A 22,705-nucleotide genomic window follows, 5' to 3' on the forward strand; every position below is an offset into this window, starting at 1 on the left:
AAATAGATTGAATACACCTGGTACCCTAGTACAAACAATAGATTTAAATGGACATTATAGCCTCAAATGGTTAATGACCACCATCTAAAAAGAACTATCAAAACGATATCCAAATATTGATGCATGATATTTAGTTAATTTCCATATATACAAATCATACCATTATGGAGTCCCATCAATAAATACAACTATGAAGCCTATATCTAAAAGGCTTTATGGTGTATTTCTTCATTCAGACCCGAATATATTACAGCATAAAATCTGAAAGGTTTCCCTCTTAAATGTTTTTTTTAAACATATTTCTCATCTGTTTGTGAACCTCAGGTATCAAACTGTTTATCAATCTCTATGATTCTAGATGGATATACTGTATGCAGCTACTATAAACATGGTGACATTTGAAGTATTGCATTCTCATACTGCAAGCTCTATGGAAAATATCTTATACTGAAAACTGAGGTTGTATAAGGTTCATTTGTGCTTCCAACATTTTAGCCAGTCCAGTTTTCCCCGATTGATCAAATGCAGGTAGAGTGAAGCAGTGTTTCCTATACAAGTGCTGCCCAACACTGGAATCAACACAAGACATAAACTTGTAGTTTCATCCAAGCTCAGAAAATGGGTCACCATCATAGTAATTATTGGAGGAAAATAGCAAGTTAATGTCAAAACAAGGTTGGTCATGATGATCTGCATAGCCTTCTTCTTCTGGGGGTGGACTTCTTTTCTTCCAAGGTTAGATCTCTTCAGGGTCCAGAGGATGGAAACGTCACAAAATCCAATAACAGGGAGAGTCAATGCGAAAAACACGAATGAGGTGAGATCATTGGAAGGGTTTTCTTGTACGACAGCAACAAAAATTCCAACAGCAACCATCACAGTCCAAACAGCGACCACCATCAGAACTGTGGGAGTCAAACCCTTTCTCGCTCGATAAGTAACAGGATGAACCACAGCCAGGTAACAGTCCAGACAGATACAGGTTATGAAGAGAGGCCTCCCACACAAATTCAATGAAAATAAGAAGTCAACAAATGCGCCATACTTTGTTCCCAGGTTTAACAAGTCTGGTAGAAGAAAGACCAAATTAAGCCCATCCAAGACACTGATATTTGACACAAAGACATCATTTGGGGTCAATGAGGTTCCTTTTCTTCCTTTCTGAAACACGTCCAAAAGTACGACAACAGCTCCAGGAAATCCAAAAACAAAGGAAACTAAAATGGCACATGTCCAGAAGATAATACCCTCCGGCTGGACGTTACACAGAGAGTTATCAGCTGTTGCATTCGAGTATTCAGTGAAGTTAAGTAACAAAGACATTTGGATTTGAAGTATTGGTAACAAAAAAGCTACACAGACCTTTCTTTTACTCTCTTATTAATCGATTGAAAGCACCCACCGACAGCAACTGATCACATTAAGCCGACCTCTTGCTGTAAGCAAAAATGACAACATGACAGCTGTGTTTGAGCAAGTTGTCCACATTTGAATACATCGATGTGCAGCAGTGAATGTTAAAGTTGACAAGCCACACCATCATCTGTCACACCTGTCCCAACCAACATCAATTTTCCACCCAGATTTGAATTAATTTTACTGTAAAATCAGGATGGGAAATTGATTATGTCATGACATATTGCACCTCTGTTCAACAAGCGAACGAAATAGATCCTGCACTGAATGTGTCTTACGTGTTGCCAGTTTCAACTGGGGAATAAAAGCATACAGTCCATATTAACTTTACAAAACATGACAATAACAGAAACACATCTAAAGTCAGGTTATATTAAATTGAATGTTGAATGCCAGTATTTCCATCCACTCATTTCACCAATCGTATTCTATATGTATTGATGGTGATCACTTGAGGAGTGAGGGGGGCAGTGATAAGTGATAACTTGTGTCATTAAAAGAGACATTATGAACTAAAAGGATAAAACTAAATAAGGTGCCTTCTCAAGGTTACCTTCGAAGGAGTTGTTGTGTGCAGAATTTAATCGAGCAACCCTTAATTCACAGGCCGGCTCTGGAAAAACTACAGCTGTCTCATCACCAGGTTATTCTTGTAGTGTTAGGTGTTTCTATTTTTGTGTCCCTCTGTCTTGCACATTTAGAGTAATGAGTTGATATTGCGTGGATAAATTACGTAACTGCAATTCAGCATGACACATTTGGTATATTTTCAACTTGGCGATTTTGACTACTTATCCACATTTTTTTGATCACCTTTTACAAAGCCTACCCAATCCGAACCTTATAATGCCTCAACATATGCATAATAAAGTCAGTGCAGGGTCAACCAGCAGTGCTACAATATCATCCACGCACCCACTTATACCAACAGACACAGTGTAATACAAAAGATAGTGGATTTTATTTGTACTTCTTTATTCGTTACAGTCAGACACAATCACAACAGGAGGAAACAGCAGTGAGCAAGACGAGGGAGAGTCATAAACAAAGACTTTTTACTTTTGTTCATTTCTTTCCTGCTGCCCGCTCACCATCTCTCACCATCTTTGTCCCTATTTACAAGATTTTGAAGTTTTCCCATTTTTCACTGCAACTTTTCCCTTTCATCCTGTGTTTAAGAGAAGAGGCGACATATTTAAGAGTGGAGTAGGAAAACTATTATAGTTCAGTACTCACACTCTTACTGTGCACTCCTCTCTATTTTCAAACAAAGGGACAAATCCATGAAACACTCTGTGTCAGGTTGAGACTAACAGACCACTTGGGTCAGGCTGCTTTACTTGTTTCAAGTAAGTGACTGTGCATGCACCACGGCACCCAAAAGACACTTCTAAATGACCGCTGTATATATTGGACTACAATATTCATACACGCTGCATGTAGGTATGATGCATGCACTGTTGGCCTCAACAAAGAAGGACAGAATGAATGATGGGGGAAAAGAAGGAGAAACAACAGGCAGGGACAGAGATAGCGAGAGTGTTTTAGTGCCACAAGATTATTTTTTATTGAAAATAATCCCCCTGTTGCTGCTCACACACAAACAACCCCCACAGCCTTCAGTCCTCTCACTGAGTGTCTCAATAAACGAGACAAGTCTTTTTGTAGTGAGCTGGCAAGCAGACAGAGCGGGCATAGGGGTGCGGAAGTATGCGAGGAGGCCACGTGGTTGGAGAGGAGGGTAGTGAGAAGATGGTGGGTCGGGTACGGGGTTTGAAACGGAGGTAGAGATCTTGAGAGAGGTGGATTTTACTCCTCCTTCTCTTCTCCGTGTGTGATGACGTAGCAGATGTTCTTGTAGTCCACATTGCCAGCCACATCAGGGGGGAAAGCAGCCCACAGGTTGGTCATCTGCAGGGGGAGAGATTAAAGACATGGGTTACAACTCTGAGCAGCTAAAGACAGAGTGGAAATAAGAGCGAGACAAAGTCGGTTGAGCTCACCTCCTCGGCGGTGAATCTGTCGCACTGGGTGGTCAGGAGCTCCTCAAGGCTGGAGAGGGAAAATAGAGAAAAATATATCAGATGGTCTATATAGATTCAAGATCACCAGAAATACCAAAGGTTGTCGTGGTAGACGGGAAGTTAAAGGTAAAGCTCTTACAATTCCTTCTTGATAGAGCCAGTGGCCTCGGGGTCCAGGACCTTGAAAGCGCTCACAATAACGTCCTCGGGGTCAGCACCTAAAAGTAAAAGCAGCTAATTAGCCTCAACTATTATAATGATACTAATTACATATTAATCCTGAATTATATCAAGCATCTAATGTGGGGAAAATGTACGAAATAAGACAAAAAGTGACACAAGCAATGTTGGCTTGAGCTGCGTGAGTGTAGTGCGTCAACACACCCTTCAGCTTCTCGCCGAACATGGTCAGGAAGACGGTGAAGTTGATGGGGCCGCTGGCCTCCTTCACCATGGCCTCCAGCTCCTCATTCTTCACATTCAGTTGGCCCATGGTGGCCAGAACGTCCCTGAGATCATCCTTGCTGATGATGCCATCTCTGTTCTGGTCAATGATTGTGAAAGCCTGCCAGGAAAAGTGAGGTAAGAAGCAGTGAGTCAGTAAATAAAAATGTATTTTATTTGTTGGGGCTACACCAAACGTTTCATCACCTCCTCAGGTGACATTCAGAAGCCATCAAACTATAAACTACGATTCATTTAAACTACGAAAATTGAGATCCTCACATTTCTCATAAGTGCTAGTCATAAGACTTGCTTAGGGGTAGCCTGCCAACACAAACGTGTAAATGTGGGGGCGTTCTCCACCTCTTGTCCCACATAGCTGGGCGTAGCACCCAATGAAACCAAAGATGGCATTGCAAACCTTTTGGGACCTGGCAGCTGGTCGTCCACTTGTCTTTCTAAGGTGTTAAAATGGTCTCGGAATGTGAGACAAGCCCATTGCGACATTTAAGGAGAAGGCATTGATTACAGCTGTCACCCGCCCAACCACCCCACCCCTTTTCTTTTTTTGCCTTGTGAATAAATCTGATGGCCCTGTCCCCAATGTTATTCCAGCTAAGCTACTGTCACCATTTTATTCTCTTTTCTCTATACCTGTATACTAAGAAAAAGCCCCAGAGAGACCCTTGGGACCTAATAACAGCCGCAATTTTCTAGATGAGGAAGGTGCTACATCCTTAATTATTAAGAAAAACGTTCTTGAGGTAACAACAAAACCTTTTTTTCCTCTTTCTCTTCCCTAAACGCAGACTCAACTTTAGGATCTCCAATGCTTTCTTGTTCTTTCTACCTTGAGCCTCTATTTCCTGCTTCGATAAATATTACTGTCCACCAGCTGTTGGGAAGCATTCCAGTGGGGTCACAGAGCGAGTGTTTTGCGTCTCTGAGGAGGATTACTGGGCTACCCTGATGAAGAGGTAGCCGATGTCATCGGAAAAAACTCTGATTTACTGTCCCGTCATGCTGACAAGGACATTCTTGCTTTCAAGCAGCCACCTGATGAGGTCTATAGCTGCAGAGGTCAACCGATACATGCAGTCTTAGCAGCGTACAAAATGTCCCCTTTCTCACATGGCCTAGCAAGACCTCAATTTATACCGGTCGAAAACTTTAGCTTTGAAGTATGTGAGATGCGATGAAGAAAATGTTACCTCCTTGTACTCCTGGATCTGGCTCTGCTCAAACATGGAGAACACATTGGAGGATCCACCCTCACCCTGCTGCTGCCTCCTCTTGGCCTTCTTGGGTGCCTGGGAAATGAAAGGTAAAATACACTTTTAACATACAAAACATCAATCAATCAGACTTCACTATAAAATGCAGTAATCTTGGCTAACTCTAAGCGAAAAGAATAAGACGGCTGTCAAGAATGAGAGGTCAAAAGCAAAAGGAGGCAAAGGAGTCCTAAATTGCTTGTTTCAGTAATTTCTCCATCCGTATTCTGGCTAAGATCAATGAAAGGATGCTCCAGAAAGTCTAATTAAATCACTGTTTGGCGGCTTTTGCCAAATTGCCAAACAAATCACATATTTTAATCTCAAAGAGGTTTTTTTTCCCCATAAAAGGAATCTATCCATTTAAATCTATAACCCAATTAAGAGTCAAGTTGAATGTAATGGCTTTGGATGGCTACAATAATAAGCCATTGATCCCAAAACATTTTGTAATTTAGTAATTCATCCCGGTTAAGATTATAGATGTTTAGCTCAAGCCAGGAGATAAAGTTAAGACTTGGTCCAAATCCACAGTTTGGGATGCTCAGTTCAAGAGAATGCTTCGTGGTCAGTTGGTGATCCAGATAGCAAACGTATCAGTGATACTGTCATCTTATCAAATAACCTAGATCCCTAGAGACTGTTCTTTCAAGGAACATGGCCACACTCACCATCTCTCAAGTATTTTTGGGGTTGTTGGTGGTCAAGAAGAGAAGCCTACGGCAAGCCGATGTAACTGACATGTAAGCATCCGACCCTAGGGGCCTTATATACTAGCCCACGGGGGGGCTAACTTTAGCCACACCATCAGGTTTGGCAGGAAAACAGAGCTGAGGGAAAGTAAGAGAACGTGGGCGGAGTGAAGAGGTGGTGGGACGGATCGGCTTACCGATGATCCAAAATAGGCCCCAGGAGTCTTGGAATGAGGTGAATTCAATGCCAACACGCAGTCCTAACTTTGGTGTCATCCGTGGACTAATATGGCCAAGCTGATAGGACATGCTGGGGACAACTGATCTGCCCCCGTACCCCTCTTCTTCTTCCAGACACACAGAGAGTCTATTTTTGTTTATTTTATATCCACCGTGAGAGAACAAAACCATCGTATAATGACAAGCTGCTTCTGCTCTACTTCCTTGATACACACACACACACACGTAGAGGATTAACATCAATTAACAGCCTCAAGCTGCTCAAGGCGCCAACATGTACTCGCAGTTGACATATCCTGAAGTCATCACCTCACTACATGAGAAGTTTGGTTTGATGCCTGCTACCAGATCAGTAGTGGCCAGCTGGATTTATAAACAGTAATGAAACCTGAAAACGGTTGGCTGATGGATATTGGTCCCTCTCCAGGAATGACACGCGACTACTAGTCGTCTTCGAACACTGACCTTGCATCAATGAGAAATGTAAACAGTACTTTAATACTGGCGGCCGGAAATACTTTCTAATTCTGTTTGCTTTAAATAAGTAAAAAAAACTTCCAAAGTCAGCCTGCTGGTTCATTATTCATGTTGCTTCGTGGCTTTGTGCTTTGTGTCTGGAAGGGGTGCAAAATGCTGTACACCTTAAGAAAACAAAGAAAAAGTTCAGAACTAGAATTCTGTTTTATAGCACTTGCAAGAGAATATCTCAAATATTTAATCTCTCTCTGTAGAAGGAAGTTTATGTCTCCCTTTTTGTGACAATAAGTCACATGTGTGATGGGAAACAACAAATGACGATTGGACTAAATAAGAAGCTTTGGGTGCACTAATTTGGATCGCTCCTGGAGGTTCCCAGTATAGTTGCAGGAGGACAGTGGCCCACCCACTGAACTCCATATATGAGCTCCATAGGCTGCCATCAATCACACCACTGTACAGCTACGGTATGTATTGGGATCCAGCACCAGTGTGAACCGATACTCTGGGACCAATTTGCCTTTTTTTTAATATTCTGGCTGTTGATTTAATTTATTTAAAAATCTGAGATAGTTATTTGCAAAGAAGGAAGCAAAAGTTCAATCCTAAGTGGAAAAGGTCGCGGGCAGCGGAGCAGTCACTTCAAGTATAGGCTTGAAGGTGACAGAGGGAGAAAGAGACCAAGCTCTGTCAAAGACCATAAAGCAAGACAGCTGTAGAGACTGAAATAGCACTGCCTCCCTCCCACCATTCTCTTTCTCAGCCATTTTGGCTCCCTTTTAAAATTCGACTGACTTTGCCCTTCTTGGCTTGGCCCATACAAGTGCCAGTCCTGTTTTTACCCACAGTCGCTGCTCCTGCTTTGAATTGAAAGGGGTTTGGAATTAATTCAATGGCATACAGACACATGGCGGTGATTAAGTGATCAATAGCACACAGGGCTCAGTATCTGGTATGAAAAACTATTTATTGTCAAGCAACAAATCTGGCATTAAACATCCCGTTATACTTTTTATTTATAATTTGATCAGTTAGGCCCTGATTAAAACCATTATTTTGTTTAAATTTCTGACTATTTAATTTAGGCAAACTTCTTGTACAGCTGTTTGTGTTTGGACAACATCGAACAATTTCTAAATATAAGCGAGGCTTTTGTAGAGAGTCATGGCTATACATCTTAAAGGTTTCAGAAAAAGTTTAATTTAGGTATCTGTACAGAAACTCTGGTATCAAGTCAGCACTACTGTGAAACAAGATTCACGGTCTCATTGTTGTTGTTTCAGCCAACCAGGGAAGTTGCAGCTTTCATCCATATCTTTCCAAAATGTCATTGTATCCTTTTAGACATTTGTGTGATATTGTCGTAATTGGCATGTGAATTATTGAGTTATGCTCAAAAAAGTGTTTTGTGAGGTAACAGTGACCTTTGACCACCAAATTCTAATCACTTCATCACTGAGGCCAAGTAGACTTTTGTGCCAAATTTGAGGAAATTTCCTTAGGCACAACGCAAAAAACAGGTGTGGATTCATTCGGGTAACCGGACATGAATGTTGCAGGTCTTTGTTTGCAGACCAGAATTAAGGTGCCTGTATTTAACTTTCTAATTTCATGTAACTAGTTTCTCTTTCCTTATTTCTGCAATCATGGAATGTAAAACTTGTCAGGTGCTGTCCCTTACTTTAATGACACCCAGGCCGACTGATTTAATAGATCTAGGTAGACCAGATGGACTATGTAGAGTATATAAAGATCAATTAGATAGCGGTCACTCTTGCAGTTGGTGTTAGTGTCTTTGAAAATATGGCGTGTGATCTGTTTTTAAAAGTTCACTTTGAAAAATCACTTCACTGTTCAAGATCAAGAAATGAAGATCAATAGAGCATGAGATCATTTATGGCATAATAAGTAAAAAATAAACAGTATGCTCTTGAACAACAAATATACACAAATACATCTCAACAATAATTGTTGTATTTCTAATTCATATATATATAATACTGTAGCTTTGTAATGCAACCACAGTTATTGAAATTAAGGTTAAGAAACTGTTAAATTTCACACTTATCCAAAATCAATTAAGTTTTCATTCTGAACATCTTCACCTTGTCCCCTCTTTGACCAATCAACAATCAGCTCCTTCACCTCTTTTCCAAAATCTTCATGCAACTTAATAAAATCCTCCTTGGTGCTTAAACAGACCCCTGACCACTCCCCCAGAGGCGGAGCGGGAGTGTTAACAGGCACAACATTTGCGCTCCTCTTGGGCCAGAGTTTGGGCGATTTCTTATTGGCTGACTTGGACGAAATGCTAATAGGTTGAAGCATCTGATTGGCGCTCAGACTGGGTCCTGCTCCCGCACCTGCCGCTGGATACAAAGGTAGCGCTGCAGGTAGTGTGCTCCGATTGGCTGCAGGATATCCCGCTTCTGCCGTGCTGAAATCTGGCATGATGAACGGGTTGGCTGGTTCACTGGCGAACTCCCCTAATGCATCTGGGGAGAGAGCAAATAAGACAAACAGAGAAATACATAAATAACAGCTGAAGTTACATTAACAGATATGCTAAAGCTGCTTACATTACACTTCCTCCTTTTTCTCTGGTATAAAGTGTGTGAAGTAATCATTTCATTTATTAGCAAGGTTTCAAAATCCGAGGATAAAAAGTGCTCTAACGCTTTAACTATGACCAGCATCACCCTTAGCTTACCATGGCACACTTGGCAGCAAAAATAGCTCTTTCTAAACCCACATTTACAGTTCAGCCAGAGCTAAAGACTGTTTCAAGAACAGTGCACAACTGATAACTCTTTCTTGGCCTTTAATGAGATGGCTACCTGTCTCATTCCTGCCCATAAAAAAGATGTCCTACTATATATACATAACACAATACATTAAACATAAAAACCAAGCTTTGTGAAACTTATCATGTTTGGTCGTTGTTGACCATCAGAGGCGTTATTTTATATCTTACAATTAAAATCAAATAAAACAAAACGACAAACTCCACCCTCAAAAACTATGACAGAGTTGAATAAACCCCTCGTTAATAAAGTTTTTTAAAATTTAGATTGCTCCAAACTGGACTCAATGTGTTCAAAATATCTGCGACAGACTAATCTTATGACATTATGATGTCTGCACACTATGTGCCATGATGTACATGGAGTTTGATGTGGAGCCTGTAAACAATGATGCCTCACACAGCTGCTCTAAAACAAAGGCAGCGTTCTTTCACCCACAGACAGAAGGAGACACTCAGTCTGTCTCTCACCTCTGTACTTCTTCTCCAGGTCCATCACCAGCAGGGCCAGGTAGCTGTGGTTGGCAGACAGCAGGGCTTTGATCCAGCTCTCCTGACTGGCCTGGTCCTCGGCAGCAAACTTGTACGTTCGCAGTCCCGGCTCGCTCCACACCAGCGAAAAGGCGAACTGCTCCTCGGACTCGCACAGCTGGATGGTGCAGCCCTCCAGAACAATCACTCCTGTCACGTCCCGGTCAGCCGGCCGGTCCTTGTAGAAGAGGAGGTTCCCCTTCAGAATGCACCAGCGCTTCTGATAGGAAGTCTTTATCTCGCCCTGTGTGACAATTGTGCCATCTGTGGTTTACTCACTCATGTGATAATTACTCATTTACTCAATTTCTTACTCAACAGTTGGTGGTGAAATAAGCAACCTACTGGGCGGTTGAATGTTTTATGAAATACACCAAAAAGGGAAGTGTAATTCTTGTTGTTTTTGTTTGTTTCTATGTGCTTTTTTTAAAGGCTGCCTATAAATAAAGTAATAAAGATGATGTTTCAAATATTACAGACAAAGTGGTTATTGTCAGGTGTGTAAAACCTCAATTAACGTTTGATAATAAACAAAAACATGTGGGCTACTTCCTCTTAAATATGGATGTGGTTTTTGTCCCCTACCTTCTTGGAGAGGTAACCTTCTTTGTCCACTTGTGAGGTGCAGGATTCAAAATAGGTGATGACTTTTTCATCAATCTTCATTTCTACATCACAGGCTGCTTTGACCTCAACCTGCAACACAGAAGAAACAACAGCAGTTTTAGCCTAGGCTACTTACCCATGTATTACTAATTATGTCTATTTATGGAGATCTAATAATGAATATTAACGAGCTTAATGATGCACAGTTAAGCTCGCGTCCGTGGGCCAAATACATTTTACGTTTTAGCGATAAGGAAATTCAATTCAGTTTATTTTGTATAGCCCAGAATCACAAATTACAAATTTGCCTCAGAGGGCTTTACAATCTGTGCACATGCGACATCCTCTGTCCTTCCCTCACATCGGCACAGGAAAAACTCCCCTAAAAAACCCCTTTAACAGGGAGAAAAAAGGAAGAAACCTCTGGGAGAACGACAGAGGAGGGATCCTTCTCCAGGATGGACAGAATGCAATAGATGTCATGTGTACAGAATGAACAGCATAACAGAGATACAACACATTCAATGTATATGACATAAATGATTCATATAATCACAGTAGTAAGCAGAGTAACGAAGGAAACATTAAGACTACTTATGATAACAGCAGCAATTATTATAGTAGAATTATAATTATGAAATAGGGAATAGTATTAGTAATGTGACTAATAATAATAATGGAAGTAGCAGTGGGTGTCAGCCAGGTCACAGCAAGAGGCATGACTACGGTCCAGGGACTACAACGATTTGTGGAAACCTGCGAGGCGAGAAAGCGGAAGGGCTTCAGGGTGGAAGCAAAGCTAATATGCGTAATGGTAGAGGTAATAATTCAATTCAATTCAGTTCATTTTGTATAGCCCAGAATCACAAATTACAAATTTGCCTCAGAGGGCTTTACAATCTGTGCACATGCGACATCCTCTGTCCTTCCATCACATCGGCACAGGAAAAACTCCCCTAAAAAAAACCTTTAACAGGGAGAAAAAAGGAAGAAACCTCTGGGAGAGCGACAGAGGAGGGATCCATTACATTACATTACATTACATTACATTACATTACAGTCATTTAGCAGACGCTTTTATCCAAAGCGACTTACAGGAAGAAGGTACCTTCTCCCAGGATGGACAGAATGCAATAGATTACATTACAGTCATTTAGCAGACATGTCATGTGTACAGAATGAACAGCATAGCAGAGATACAACACATTCAATGCATATGACATAAATGATTCATATAATAAATCTACTTATAATAACAGCAGCAATATTTATAGTAGAATTATAATAATGAAAATAGGGATAGTAATATGATTAATAATAATAATGGAAGTAGCAGTGGGTGCCACAATGATTCAAATGCTCCTCATTAACTGGTTCAATACTGATCAAGTGTATTATCGTTTATAGTTGGAAACATGCCAAACTGGTCGCCATTAATAACTCGCCTGCTGTTTTCTGATGCGTTACCGACTCTCACCATCCGCGTTACCGTCTGGATTTCGGTTTCCTTTCGTGAAATGTTTCACTTGAACTCGAAGGGACCATACTTATTCCCTCTGCCACATGGTTCTTGTTTACTCACCTTCCAGAAGTGTGCAATGCTTGTTTCAGTTTCCTCCTCTGGGTGTGTGTCAATCACTTCCTGGTGGCCAAGGTGAGGCAGCTCCACGTCAAAGAGCTGCTGTTCAACAAAACAGGAACTTATTTTATGTTGAAGCAAGTTGTTTGAATATGAAAAAGCATTCAAAAAATAATGGAGCCTATGTTTCTTATGGTTCATTGTCATAACACCAATGACTTTACACATAGATGTCCTTTTTTTGCAATTGAAAATTACTTTTAATTCACATGTATAAGATATACAGTACCAGTCAAAAAAGTTTGGACAACACCTTCTCATTCAACTGCTTTGAAGAATGTAAAATATAAAACATATTCTGGTTTGTTGAGCTTTTGTTTGTTTACCACAGAATTCCATATGTGTTCCTTCATAGTTTGGATGTCTTCAATATTAATCTACAATGTAGAAAATAAAGAAAAAACATTGAATGAGAAGGTGTGTCCAAACTTTTGACTGGTACTGTACAAAAAAAATATTATAATTCTCAGAAGTCAAATACCTTTTCTCTTGCAGGCCGTATCCTCTTCCCTAAAAAGGCAAGTCTGCTAAACCAGTCTGACCTGCTGGACGCAGCATAAGTGCAGATGAGAGTATCTGTATGTTAGGCATTCTGAACCAGGAGCCAACTAAAACAGGTTTTTGGATTATTAGGAAATTGTGTGGCTACTATTGAGGCCCTGTTTAAAAATAAAGTGTTAGGGTTTTTGTTCATATTGTGCACGTTTAAATTTCTAAAAATATATAAATATGCATATTAGTTGTTGCATTCGTATTAGTTGTTGCACTTACTGTATTCGTATCAGTTCGCTGCACTTATTGAATTCGTATTCGTTTACTGCACTTATCCTATTCGTAGTAGTTTGTAGCACTTATTATATTCGTATTAGTCTGTTGCAATTATTGTTTTCGTAGTAATTTGCCTCTGCACTATACTTTTGCTCTGGTTTATGCTTTAAGATGCTTGTTTAAGAAAGGAGATGCACTTATGACTTCTGGTGACTAGTAGTTCTCTTGAATACCTATGTTGAATACACTTCCTGTAAGTCGCTTTGGATAAAAGCGTCTGCTAAATGACTGTAATGTAATAATGTAATGTAATAAATAACCGTGCTAACAATAATAAATAAATCATTGATTAAATTACTACAAACTTTCATACTGAAATCCTGGAGGTAGTTACAATTACTCCAGCATTTTATTCCATTTCTTTTCTATTATTTGTAATAGGGGCCACGTATAATATAAAGTATAAATGAGGACATTTGATGTACTAAACTTGAGTGAGGGTAAAGCAAATTTTCATAGTAGGTCTCTGGTCATATAATAAAGGTGCTATGTGACTTACTTCCTGTAAGTCGCTTTGGATAAAAGCGTCTGCTAGATGACTGTAATGTAATGTAATGTAATGCGTCATACTGCAAGGATGGCTGGTGGGGGGAGAATACCTTCACTAAACAACTGAACATACATACTATAGTCTATGTTCCCTCTTCATCTTGTATTTCAAATGTAACTAATGCATGACCTGTGGTTTATTAGATGCTTCCGTGTAAACCACAGTGTGAAATGCTGTTGCCATGCAGTTTTATGGCTGTGGTATCTATTGGTTGTTTTGTGAAGATCACTAACATCTGGTATGTAAAGTCAAGTGGGTGCATGTGATAACTTCTCACACATTCTAGCTGTATAATATTACTTGAGGTAAATACTAGAAACATCCACAGATGTTAATTAATGAATTAATTAAGCCATGACACTATACACCCCTGACTACTTCAACGAGCCTCTGAGTGATGTTAACGAGACTGCTAAAGAACAGACGCTCACTTGGCCGTTTGTGGTGGTAATAAATATATTTATTGTTTTGCTGTGCAAACTCTATTTTCCTGGCTTTTATGATTAAGAACTATAAAAAAAAAATGAATTAATATATCCAGAATACAGTACACTTCAATCAGTCTGGAAATCAGGCAATTTTAATCATAATCATGCTATCCAGATTTTTAAAAGTTTGAATAATTGTCTTCCAAATTTACTGATTTGAGAAAACTCATAATATACACAATATATAAAACACTGTCATCTTACAATGTTTCTATCTGCTCTTTAGACCAAAGGCTCACTGGAGTTAAATGTTTTGGTCCAAAATCAACAATAGATGTTACAACAAAGTAGAGATAACTAAAATGTTAAGTGTCTTAAGTTTCCCTTTTGTATTGTATGACCCATTACTGATAATATTATGCATTGTAATAAAATGAAGTTGACAATTGAAGGTGCAAAATAAAATGTGCAACTTACTCATGCCTATCTTAAAAGCCCTACACACCCCTGCAGGTGTGTCAGTTATTCTGATTAGACCTCTACTAAAGTTGAGGTTAAATGATGTACAAAACTCTTTGTACTGACAAGAATGATGGTGGTGCAACAGGTACAACACAGCAAACAGGAGAACAACAGAGATGCCACATGTAATCAGCCGTGATAATTGTAATCACCTGTATGAATGTATCATGGCTGTGGACGACCTTTGAGGTCATTTCTTCAACAGTTCCATGATGTGAAATTCCACAATTGACCAAATCACGTTAGCCAACATTAGACAGATATCAATTTATATACTCATAGAATCAGTGCATCTCTATCTGTAAAGCTTTAGCCTCTTTGGTTATATGATTACCTTTTACATCCCCGTTTCATCACAATCAGAGGGATGAAAAGACGAGCGTAACAAGCTCACAGCTGGCTACACACCAGAACGGCACAACTCCTTGTAACACACTACAGTTCCCAAAGAGCTACAAGAGAATTGCCTTTCAATGTGTTCTGTGCAAATAATTGCAACTATTTCTTAAACTAAGGGCAAAGTCCAGAAAAGATCCTTCACAGTTTCTAAACAAAGTCAGTGTGCTGATTTAGTTGATATGCAGTCAGTCTAGCATATCAATCATTGCTGTTGCTCCCTCCACACTTGCTGTAACTGTAAAATCTCTCCAACGTGTATCTTCTGATGTCGTTTCAGATTCTCCCCCCGACTGAAGCTCTTTCCACACTGGTTGCAGTAGTACGGTTTCTCCCCCGTGTGGACCCTCTTGTGTTTTTTCAGGTCTCCTGCCTGACTGAAACGTCTCCCACACTGTACGCAGCCATACGGCTTCTCTCCTGTGTGACAACGTTGGTGGATTCTCAAGTTCCCCACCCTGCTGAACCTCTTTCCACATACAACACACAAGTGCGATTCATCTCTCCTGAAGTGCTCCATACGGATTTTTCTCCCGTCATATGCAGTCCTGTTGGTTTTTGCAAAGCCGTGCCTCCTAGGTATGGCATGATTTGAGTGAACAAAGACACGACCGTAAGGTTCGGCACTAACTGGCGACCTGGGCGTCTCAGCAGAGTTCTGACGAGAAGAGTTGCAGCTTAAATCTACACATCCACTATATTGTTGTTGAAGAGACGGTGGTTCTAATGTTGTGCAGTGTGTTAGTTCAAACTCCCTTTTGATATTCGCCAGGTTTACCCCTAGTGAGGTGCTTGGGTGAGAAGTGCACTCATTATTGGATGAGACACTGATTTCTGTGTCTGCACTGTGTGATGTGTGGACTGTCATTGCATCCTCATGAATGTGTGTCACCTCCTCTGGTTGTGCTATGCAATGTTCAGTTGTTAGTGCAGAGTTGCACTGAGCTTGCGGTTCAGTGTCATTGAAGTTCTCCTGTGGTGTCAATTCTTGCTTCACGTCATGGTCAGGTTTGTGGCTGCTTATCTGTTTCGGCTCTGCGAGAGGGAAGTCCAGGTCCTGTCCCAAAGCGAGCACCAAATCCTCCTCTTGATTCTGCGTGTCTTCTTCTTCTTCCAGTAAAGGATTACTTGTTGGTAGAAAAGCTTAAAAATAAGAATTGTTATATTTGAGTCATAAATAACACACTTCAACCAGTATAGGATAGTAAGATTACCTATAATTCAAGGAAATTACACTCGTTACCCACCTATGCTCTCTCTTGTTATCTTTTCCTCAAGCTCCTGCAGCCTTCTCTTTAGACTGTCGTTCTCTCTCTGTGTTCTGGCAGTTTTCTCCTGGTACTCTGACACCGTCTCCTTCACCACCCCCAGTACCTCATGCACCACTTCAGTCAGTAGCTTGGCCACTCGAGCGTTCAAACGTTCCAGTTTAGACATCCTGAAATAAAACGGCACTTAGGGTAAGAAAATGACCGTGGACTGCTTTTGCAAAATCCTCTGCAAAAGGGAGCCAAATGCATATAACTGTTATTGCATAATCATTAACAGAACATGTTTCACAAACTCTGCTGTGTGACAACACTACTTGCAATTGTTATTATTCACCAACTGATCACAACTTGCACTGCTGTGTTTAACAATTTTTATTATTATTATATTCCTTTATTGATCCCCATGGGGGAAATTCAAGTGTTGCAGCAGCTCAACTACACAGACACAGACAATAAATACACATACTATACAACTACACAGACAATAAATACACATACTATACAACTACACAGACAATAAATACACATACTATACAACTACACAGACAATAAATACACATACTATACAACTACACAGACAATAAATACACTATACAACTACACAGACAATAAATACACATACTATACAACTACACAAACAATAAATACACATACTATACAACTAATGTACAGTATATCCACATGGGGGGGCTGGTCAGCATGTTGCAATATAAACAAATATGTGGCTAGACAAGGGCAGTTAAATGAAGGGTTTAAAAAGGAACAAGTATTGTTATTGTTATGCCAATGCAGTTTCAAGCACTTCCAAGTTACTCTTGATATGAAACGTTTTATATGGTGTAATATTCTGGTCATTTTAACCTACACCAGGGTCATTTATTTATTTTGTTGTATAGTATGTGTATTTATTGTTTAAAAAGTATTTAACAAGTATTGTATTTATTGTTATGTATGTAGTATTTATTGTCTGTGCTGTGTACTTATAGTATGTGTATTTATTGTCTTGTATATAGTATGTGTATTTATTGTCTGTGTTTTATATGTATGTGTAATATTCTGTGTCTGTGTAGTTGTATAGTATGTGTATTTATTGTCTGTGTAGTTGGTATTTATTTATTTTGTTGTATAGTATGTGTATTTATTGTCTGTGTAGTTGTATAGTATGTGTATTTATTGTCTGTGTAGTTGTATAGTTGTATAGTATGTGTAGTTGTTTATGTGTATTTATTGTCTGTGTAGTTGTATAGTATGTGTATTTATTGTCTGTGTCTGTGTAGTTGAGCTGCTGCAACACTTGAATTCCCCCATGGGGATCAATAAAGGAATATAATTAATTAATCCTGCCAGTTTAAGTGAATTACTATGTCCATAATTCAAGTAAAATGTTGCCTAAGTATCACACTCTGCTCTGCATCTCCACTGAAAGGTAATGTTATGTTCAAGCTGTTTATATGTCATGTAACATCAGAGGAAACACAACAAACACGTGTTGAATAGCAGCTGCTAACACCAGCATGTTACCTGTAGGCCAGTCGTGACGTCAGCGGCTGGATAGCGAATGTACGGTGTCCCTTAAAGGTCCAACCCGACGCGTCATGTGATCACTGTGTTAACAAGACTTGTTAGTTAAGCTCCAGACACCTACAGCTGGTAAAACCAAGAAAAACAAAAACAGAAACTGAAGCAACGTTAACAGCTCACGACCTCCGGAAGAAGAACCTCAATCACATGTGCTGTGTGATTGAGCTGGTTTTTCAAAATAAAAGTCCAGTTTTCTCTGTAAATAATACAAATGCATGAATTCACTTGACATCTGACCTCCTACTGAAGTATTCTGTTGCATCAAATACAATTGGAATATTTGATGACCTGTTGTTTTATAAAGCTACTAATAAAATGCCCCAGAACTAAATAATCAAAACTGTATCCAAGTCATAACAGCGAAAGAGAACAACTTAGTCACTAAATTGGCCAACCTTTATGCTTAGAAGTATCCAAAACAGTATAGTGCTTTTTACCCATCATTAAAATAATAAAAGAAATACACAAGTGCTAAAGTTAAAATAAAACAACATTTAATTATGACACAGTCAGTTACATATTTATATCAAGTTAGATACTTCTGTAGCCTCCTCAAGTGCAAACATCATAGCACATCCACAAGCATATAAAGGTGCACAGATATACAGAAACATATGGAAAAGCACTTTAAATAAATGAACTTAACCTCATCGAAATAAATTATTTATATGCAACCTTAACTTACAAGAGTACACAGCGTTTCTTGGTGGTGGTTGAATGACTGAGAAAGGCATGCACAGCCTCATCAAACACCTCATCTAGTCCATGCTGGTTAATTGAAGCACACTCAAGATATTTAAAGGCCTTAAGTTGCTTTGCCATTGTTGTTCCCTGCTGCTTGGTGACTGTGGTCTGATTCTGCTCTCCCAGTTTCTCCTGGATCTCCTGATCATCATATAGGTCACTCTTCGTTCCCACAAGGAGAATAGGCACTTTAGGGCAATGGAGTTTAACCTCTGGATGCCATTTGCTCTTGACATTCTCATAAGATGTTGGGCTTGCAACAGAGAAGCAGATGATGATGACATTGGCGTCGGTGTAGCAGAGGGGGCGTAAACGGTCGTATTCCTCCCTGCCGGCGGTGTCCACAAGGGTCAGGCAGACAGTCTGGCCGTTTACGTCCACCTCGGTGCAGTTTGTGTCATAGAAACCTGTTACGTACTCATTAGGGAAGATCTTTTTGATGTAGGTGTAGATTAAGTAGCTCTTTCCTACTCCACTGTCTCCAACAATCACGCACCTGACACTCTGCATTATGAGAACTTTGCCTCCAGAAATTCTGAAATAGAAAACTTGAGGATTAAGCATACCACAGAGGTTTCAATTGAAACAGATTTGTATTTCCACATAACACTTTAACATCTGCACACATTCCACGGAATGTTAAAAAAACTTTTATTGCGGTGTCTAATCTAAATAATATCGAACTGGGTTTAATCAGTTTTTTTCCGACTCAAACTGAAATACAAACTGAATTTAAAAGCTAGTCATAGGACAATTACGTACATATGTTTATTTTTAACCAATGATAGAAACAGAAACAATATCAATAAACAGAATATATGTAAAAATAAAACTTACTTCCCAAATATGTTGTATCAAAGTCTTCTTGCACTGATCTTGCAGCTTGTCTATGAGAAAAATCTATGTAGTAGGAAGTGACATATCTAGTTAAGTAGGCCGTCCTTTGAATCCAACATCAAGCTTAAGAAAGACACGCCTTGGTTGTGAAGGAAAGGGAAGTAGTAACTTGAAATTTTGGGATTGGCAAACGCCTTCAAAATGTTGGCAAAGACGTTTCATCATCCCCTCTGAAAAGTGAGGTCATGAGGTGCTGCAACATATTCACCTTATCTGACAGGGCTTGGCGTGCACAGATAACTGTTTATCTATGCTGCATCTCAATTAAATCTAAAAAAGTTAGATATTATGAATACATAATGCAAGCTGAACACAGTCACAGTAGAACGACATTTCTGTAATGTAAACGGTTCAGTAGGCAATGTTGGTCTACAACAGATGGGGCAGATACATACAGACACATGTATGGTGTCGTTTCAAAAAGATTATATTTATGAGCCTTAAGAGGCCTAATAAAAAGGTAGGAATACAAACCTTTGAACGGCTTGAAAGCTTTAAGGAACAGTCTAGTCTTGGTATTTGATGCTTCCACTTTGCCCATGATGGACCTGCATCATTTGTTGGGGATTGATTTTTTTCATATATGCCCAGCCTTGATAAACATTCAGAGATTGATAATTTGTGATTTATACACTTTCCATTCTCTAAAGACAGGATTTACTATTGAAACACACAACTGCCTGACATCCCTCACCAGACTGCAATACATTCCATCACTGACAACTAATCAGTCCTGAGACAGATCAACTTTAAAATAGAAGTTCAATATTTTTGAGTTGACACCAAATGTCTGGATTTTGTTTTGGGGATTCAGGTTGCGTTGGATCATTGCAAAGAAATCTTGTTTACAATACAGAACACTTTACCATTAAGAAGTATCAAATATGTTTATTTGATTTGGAAATTGGACTGAATTAGGCTCTTATGGCAAAAACAGAATTATAAGACTGTGCTGGATACTTGAAACTTTATAAATAGGATTGCAATACGCTCAGTGAACCATAACGGATAACTTGACATTTAACTTTTATTATTCTATCAGCAGCTTACAAACAGGCAACCCTTTCACTGTCCAGCAATAACATGATATGACTTATAGAAAGATATACAGCGGCCTCACAGATGAGTTTGCTGGTGTTTCTTCATGTTACTTGAGTGACTAAAACTTTTCCCACAGTGACTGCAGCCAAACGGCTTCTCCCCGGTGTGGTAGCGCTGATGCACCGTCAGGTATCCCGACTGGCTGAAGCCCTTCCCGCACACCGAGCAGCAGTACGGCTTCTCCCCCGTGTGCACCCGGCTGTGTTTCTTGTAGTCGCCCGCGTGTCTGAAGGTGCGACCACACAGCGAGCAGCAGTATTGTTTTCTGACGTTTCTCGGGAACGCTTTCGAGCCGGAAGCGCATGCGTTTGTGTTTGTTTGAGCGGTGTTTCTGTGCGTTTCTGCTCCAACGCAGTTTGGATCGTCGTGTCTTTGGGAAAGTTGCTCTTCTGATTGACCGTAGAGTGCAGAATCAGCTTGAGGAGGTTCTAGGTTGAGTCTGTGTGAGGATGTGAAGCTTGCACCAGCATCCTCATAAAAGTCATTTGTGGTGCGCATGACTCCTTCGTCCAACATGGGCTCTACTTTCATTGTATGATCATTTCCAGACATTGTAATTGTGATAGAGCCTGCATGGTTTGACATTGACAGTCCCCTCTCAGTCTCTGTTTTAAGAGCTGTTGGATTGTTCGGCTTATCACCACCTGAATGTTGTGCTGTCGTAGGGGTGAGACAGGAAGTGGCCAATGGTGTGATGGATGCTTCACAACTAAGGTGTTGAAATGAATACGAGGGACAGATTACTGCGATGTCCTTATCAGAGCAGATGAGTTCAGTGTCCTCTTCTTTCTGTTTCCGCTCCATCAGCTGCAGCTCTGCGTCATCCTGCTGGGACGCAGGGGAAGTTTGTGCCACAATTCCTGCATGACAACAAAGATGGCAAAGAGCAAAAAAAAGATCAATTAAAATACATTTCTTTTTATCAAACAGTTTAAATATTTCCGGACACAAGTCTGACTTACCATTGCTGCTTTCCAGGTCAAACCTCTCCTGCAGCTCCTGCAGCCTCCTCTTCAGACTGTGGTTCTCTCTCTGTGTTCTCGTGGTTTTCTCCTGGTACTCTGAAACAGTCTCTTTCACCGCCTCCAGAACCTCCTGCACAGCTTTAGACAGCAGCTTTTCCACTCGGGAATTCAGACGTTCAATTTTGGACATCTTTATTTAATGGTGATTAGAACAAAAGAGAATAGGTGTCGATCCCAGTGTGTATTTTCATAGATATTTGTAAGAAACTTTCAACAAATATTACAGATACAGTACCAGTCAAAAGTTTGGACAACACCTTCTCATTCAACTACTTTGAAGAATGTAAAATATAAAACATATTCTGGTTTGTTGAGCATTTGTTTGTTTACCACATAATTCCATATGTGTTCCTTCATAGTTTGGATGTCTTCAATATTAATCTACAATGTAGAAAATAAAGAAAAAACATTGAATTGTGTCCAGACTTTTGACTGGTACTGTACAAAAAAAAATATTATAAGTCAAATACCTTTTCTCTTGCAGGCCGTATCCTCTTCCCTAAAAAGGCAAGTCTGCTAAACCAGTCTGACCTGCTGGACGCAGCATAAGTGCAGATGAGAGTATCTGTATGTTAGGCATTCTGAACCAGGAGCCAACTAAAACAGGTTTTTGGATTATTAGGAAATTGTGTGGCTACTATTGAGGCCCTGTTTAAAAATAAAGTGTTTTTGTTCATATTGTGCACGTTTAAATTTCTAAAAATATATAAATATGCATATTAGTTGTTGCATTCGTATTAGTTGTTGTATTCATATTGAATGAGAAGGTGTGTCCAGACTTTTGACTGGTACTGTATGTACCAACTATCAAATGCTATTACTTTTAAAATACCATAGCCTACAGATATAACTGCAACGATACAGATTGATCTATAATATAAACACCATCACACTATTAAAGGTCTCAGTAGTAACATTTCTGAACTGAAGAAAAAGCAGCATACCTTGAACCTATTGCAAGATGCGGGTCATCCTTTGCACCAAACATAAACAACCGCATCTTCCCCTTTCCGGGGTTTTTAAGGCAGCTGGCATCTGACGTGAAATGCGTTGCTGCCATCTACTGGTGAGCACTGAATACATTACATTCAGTCATCCACTGCTGGTCTTAACATGTGCATTTTTCTGATTTGACTCAGTGAATGAAAATCTGTCCTGTCACAGACTGCCACACAAACACGTTTTTACATTTGAAAAGTTCCTACTACCTAAAACA

The 22,705-nt window shown here is 39.8% G+C and overlaps 5 protein-coding genes across 7 annotated transcripts; all 5 read right to left on the bottom strand.

Annotated features, from left to right (window-relative positions):
- Positions 1–3,225: 3,225 nt before the first annotated feature.
- Positions 3,226–5,177, bottom strand: mylpfb (myosin light chain, phosphorylatable, fast skeletal muscle b). The gene is made up of 5 exons (XM_054598372.1): positions 5,096–5,177; positions 3,825–4,005; positions 3,580–3,658; positions 3,420–3,468; positions 3,226–3,327 (listed from the first exon to the last, which is right to left on the bottom strand). The coding sequence occupies exons 1-5, from the start codon at positions 5,129–5,131 to the stop codon at positions 3,226–3,228; spliced, it is 447 nt and encodes a 148-aa protein (XP_054454347.1). The 5' UTR covers positions 5,132–5,177.
- A 2,918-nt stretch (positions 5,178–8,095) lies between these two features.
- LOC129091477 (sesquipedalian-1-like) lies at positions 8,096–12,162 on the bottom strand. 2 transcript variants are annotated; one of them, XM_054599119.1, is made up of 4 exons: positions 12,090–12,162; positions 10,487–10,597; positions 9,842–10,145; positions 8,096–9,062 (listed from the first exon to the last, which is right to left on the bottom strand). In XM_054599119.1, exons 2-4 carry the CDS (start codon positions 10,565–10,567, stop codon positions 8,632–8,634), a joined length of 816 nt encoding a protein of 271 aa, XP_054455094.1. In that variant the 5' UTR covers positions 10,568–10,597; positions 12,090–12,162; the 3' UTR covers positions 8,096–8,631. The 2 variants fall into 2 exon arrangements, with proteins under 2 accessions (XP_054455094.1, XP_054455093.1); XM_054599118.1 differs by lacking the exon at positions 12,090–12,162 and adding an exon at positions 11,953–12,083.
- Positions 12,163–13,973: 1,811 nt separating this feature from the next.
- LOC129091408 (zinc finger protein 135-like) lies at positions 13,974–17,841 on the bottom strand. Its single transcript, XM_054599013.1, has 3 exons — positions 17,663–17,841; positions 16,118–16,308; positions 13,974–16,013 (listed from the first exon to the last, which is right to left on the bottom strand). Exons 2-3 carry the CDS (start codon positions 16,305–16,307, stop codon positions 15,076–15,078), a joined length of 1,128 nt encoding a protein of 375 aa, XP_054454988.1. The 5' UTR covers position 16,308; positions 17,663–17,841; the 3' UTR covers positions 13,974–15,075.
- Positions 17,842–18,194: 353 nt separating this feature from the next.
- Positions 18,195–19,364, bottom strand: LOC129091415 (rho-related GTP-binding protein RhoG-like). The gene is made up of 2 exons (XM_054599020.1): positions 19,304–19,364; positions 18,195–19,001 (listed from the first exon to the last, which is right to left on the bottom strand). The coding sequence occupies exon 2, from the start codon at positions 18,974–18,976 to the stop codon at positions 18,404–18,406; it is 573 nt and encodes a 190-aa protein (XP_054454995.1). The 5' UTR covers positions 18,977–19,001; positions 19,304–19,364; the 3' UTR covers positions 18,195–18,403.
- Positions 19,365–20,250: 886 nt separating this feature from the next.
- Positions 20,251–22,501, bottom strand: LOC129091407 (zinc finger protein 177-like). Of its 2 annotated transcripts, XM_054599011.1 has the most exons (4): positions 22,434–22,490; positions 21,960–22,020; positions 21,427–21,619; positions 20,251–21,324 (listed from the first exon to the last, which is right to left on the bottom strand). In XM_054599011.1, the coding sequence occupies exons 1-4, from the start codon at positions 22,487–22,489 to the stop codon at positions 20,480–20,482; spliced, it is 1,155 nt and encodes a 384-aa protein (XP_054454986.1). In that variant the 5' UTR covers position 22,490; the 3' UTR covers positions 20,251–20,479. The 2 variants fall into 2 exon arrangements, with proteins under 2 accessions (XP_054454986.1, XP_054454987.1); XM_054599012.1 differs by lacking the exon at positions 21,960–22,020 and having other exon boundaries at positions 22,434–22,501.
- Positions 22,502–22,705: the final 204 nt, after the last annotated feature.

This window comes from Anoplopoma fimbria, chromosome 5 (assembly GCF_027596085.1).
Source record: "Anoplopoma fimbria isolate UVic2021 breed Golden Eagle Sablefish chromosome 5, Afim_UVic_2022, whole genome shotgun sequence".
NCBI lineage: Eukaryota > Metazoa > Chordata > Actinopteri > Perciformes > Anoplopomatidae > Anoplopoma > Anoplopoma fimbria.

Excerpts from the sequence above, each read along its gene's own strand:
- LOC129091415 (XM_054599020.1), bottom strand. The coding sequence starts at position 18,976 with ATGCAGAGTGTCAGGTGCGTGATTGTTGGAGACAGTGGAGTAGGAAAG.
- LOC129091407 (XM_054599011.1), bottom strand. The coding sequence starts at position 22,489 with ATGCGGTTGTTTATGTTTGGTGCAAAGGATGACCCGCATCTTGCAATA. Across the intron at positions 21,620-21,959 it reads TACGGCCTGCAAGAGAAAAG|ATGTCCAAAATTGAACGTCT; the intron begins GTATTTGACTTA and ends CATTAAATAAAG. Across the intron at positions 21,325-21,426 it reads TGACCTGGAAAGCAGCAATG|GAATTGTGGCACAAACTTCC; the intron begins GTAAGTCAGACT and ends GTTGTCATGCAG.
- mylpfb (XM_054598372.1), bottom strand. The coding sequence starts at position 5,131 with ATGTTTGAGCAGAGCCAGATCCAGGAGTACAAGGAG. Across the intron at positions 4,006-5,095 it reads AGATCCAGGAGTACAAGGAG|GCTTTCACAATCATTGACCA; the intron begins GTAACATTTTCT and ends TTTTCCTGGCAG. Across the intron at positions 3,328-3,419 it reads ACAGATTCACCGCCGAGGAG|ATGACCAACCTGTGGGCTGC; the intron begins GTGAGCTCAACC and ends CTCCCCCTGCAG.
- LOC129091477 (XM_054599119.1), bottom strand. The coding sequence starts at position 10,567 with ATGAAGATTGATGAAAAAGTCATCACCTATTTTGAATCCTGCACCTCA. Across the intron at positions 10,146-10,486 it reads AAGGTTACCTCTCCAAGAAG|GGCGAGATAAAGACTTCCTA; the intron begins GTAGGGGACAAA and ends ATTGTCACACAG. Across the intron at positions 9,063-9,841 it reads CCTGGAGAAGAAGTACAGAG|ATGCATTAGGGGAGTTCGCC; the intron begins GTGAGAGACAGA and ends CTCTCTCCCCAG.
- LOC129091408 (XM_054599013.1), bottom strand. The coding sequence starts at position 16,307 with ATGTCTAAACTGGAACGTTTGAACGCTCGAGTGGCCAAGCTACTGACT. Across the intron at positions 16,014-16,117 it reads GATAACAAGAGAGAGCATAG|CTTTTCTACCAACAAGTAAT; the intron begins GTGGGTAACGAG and ends CTTATTTTTAAG.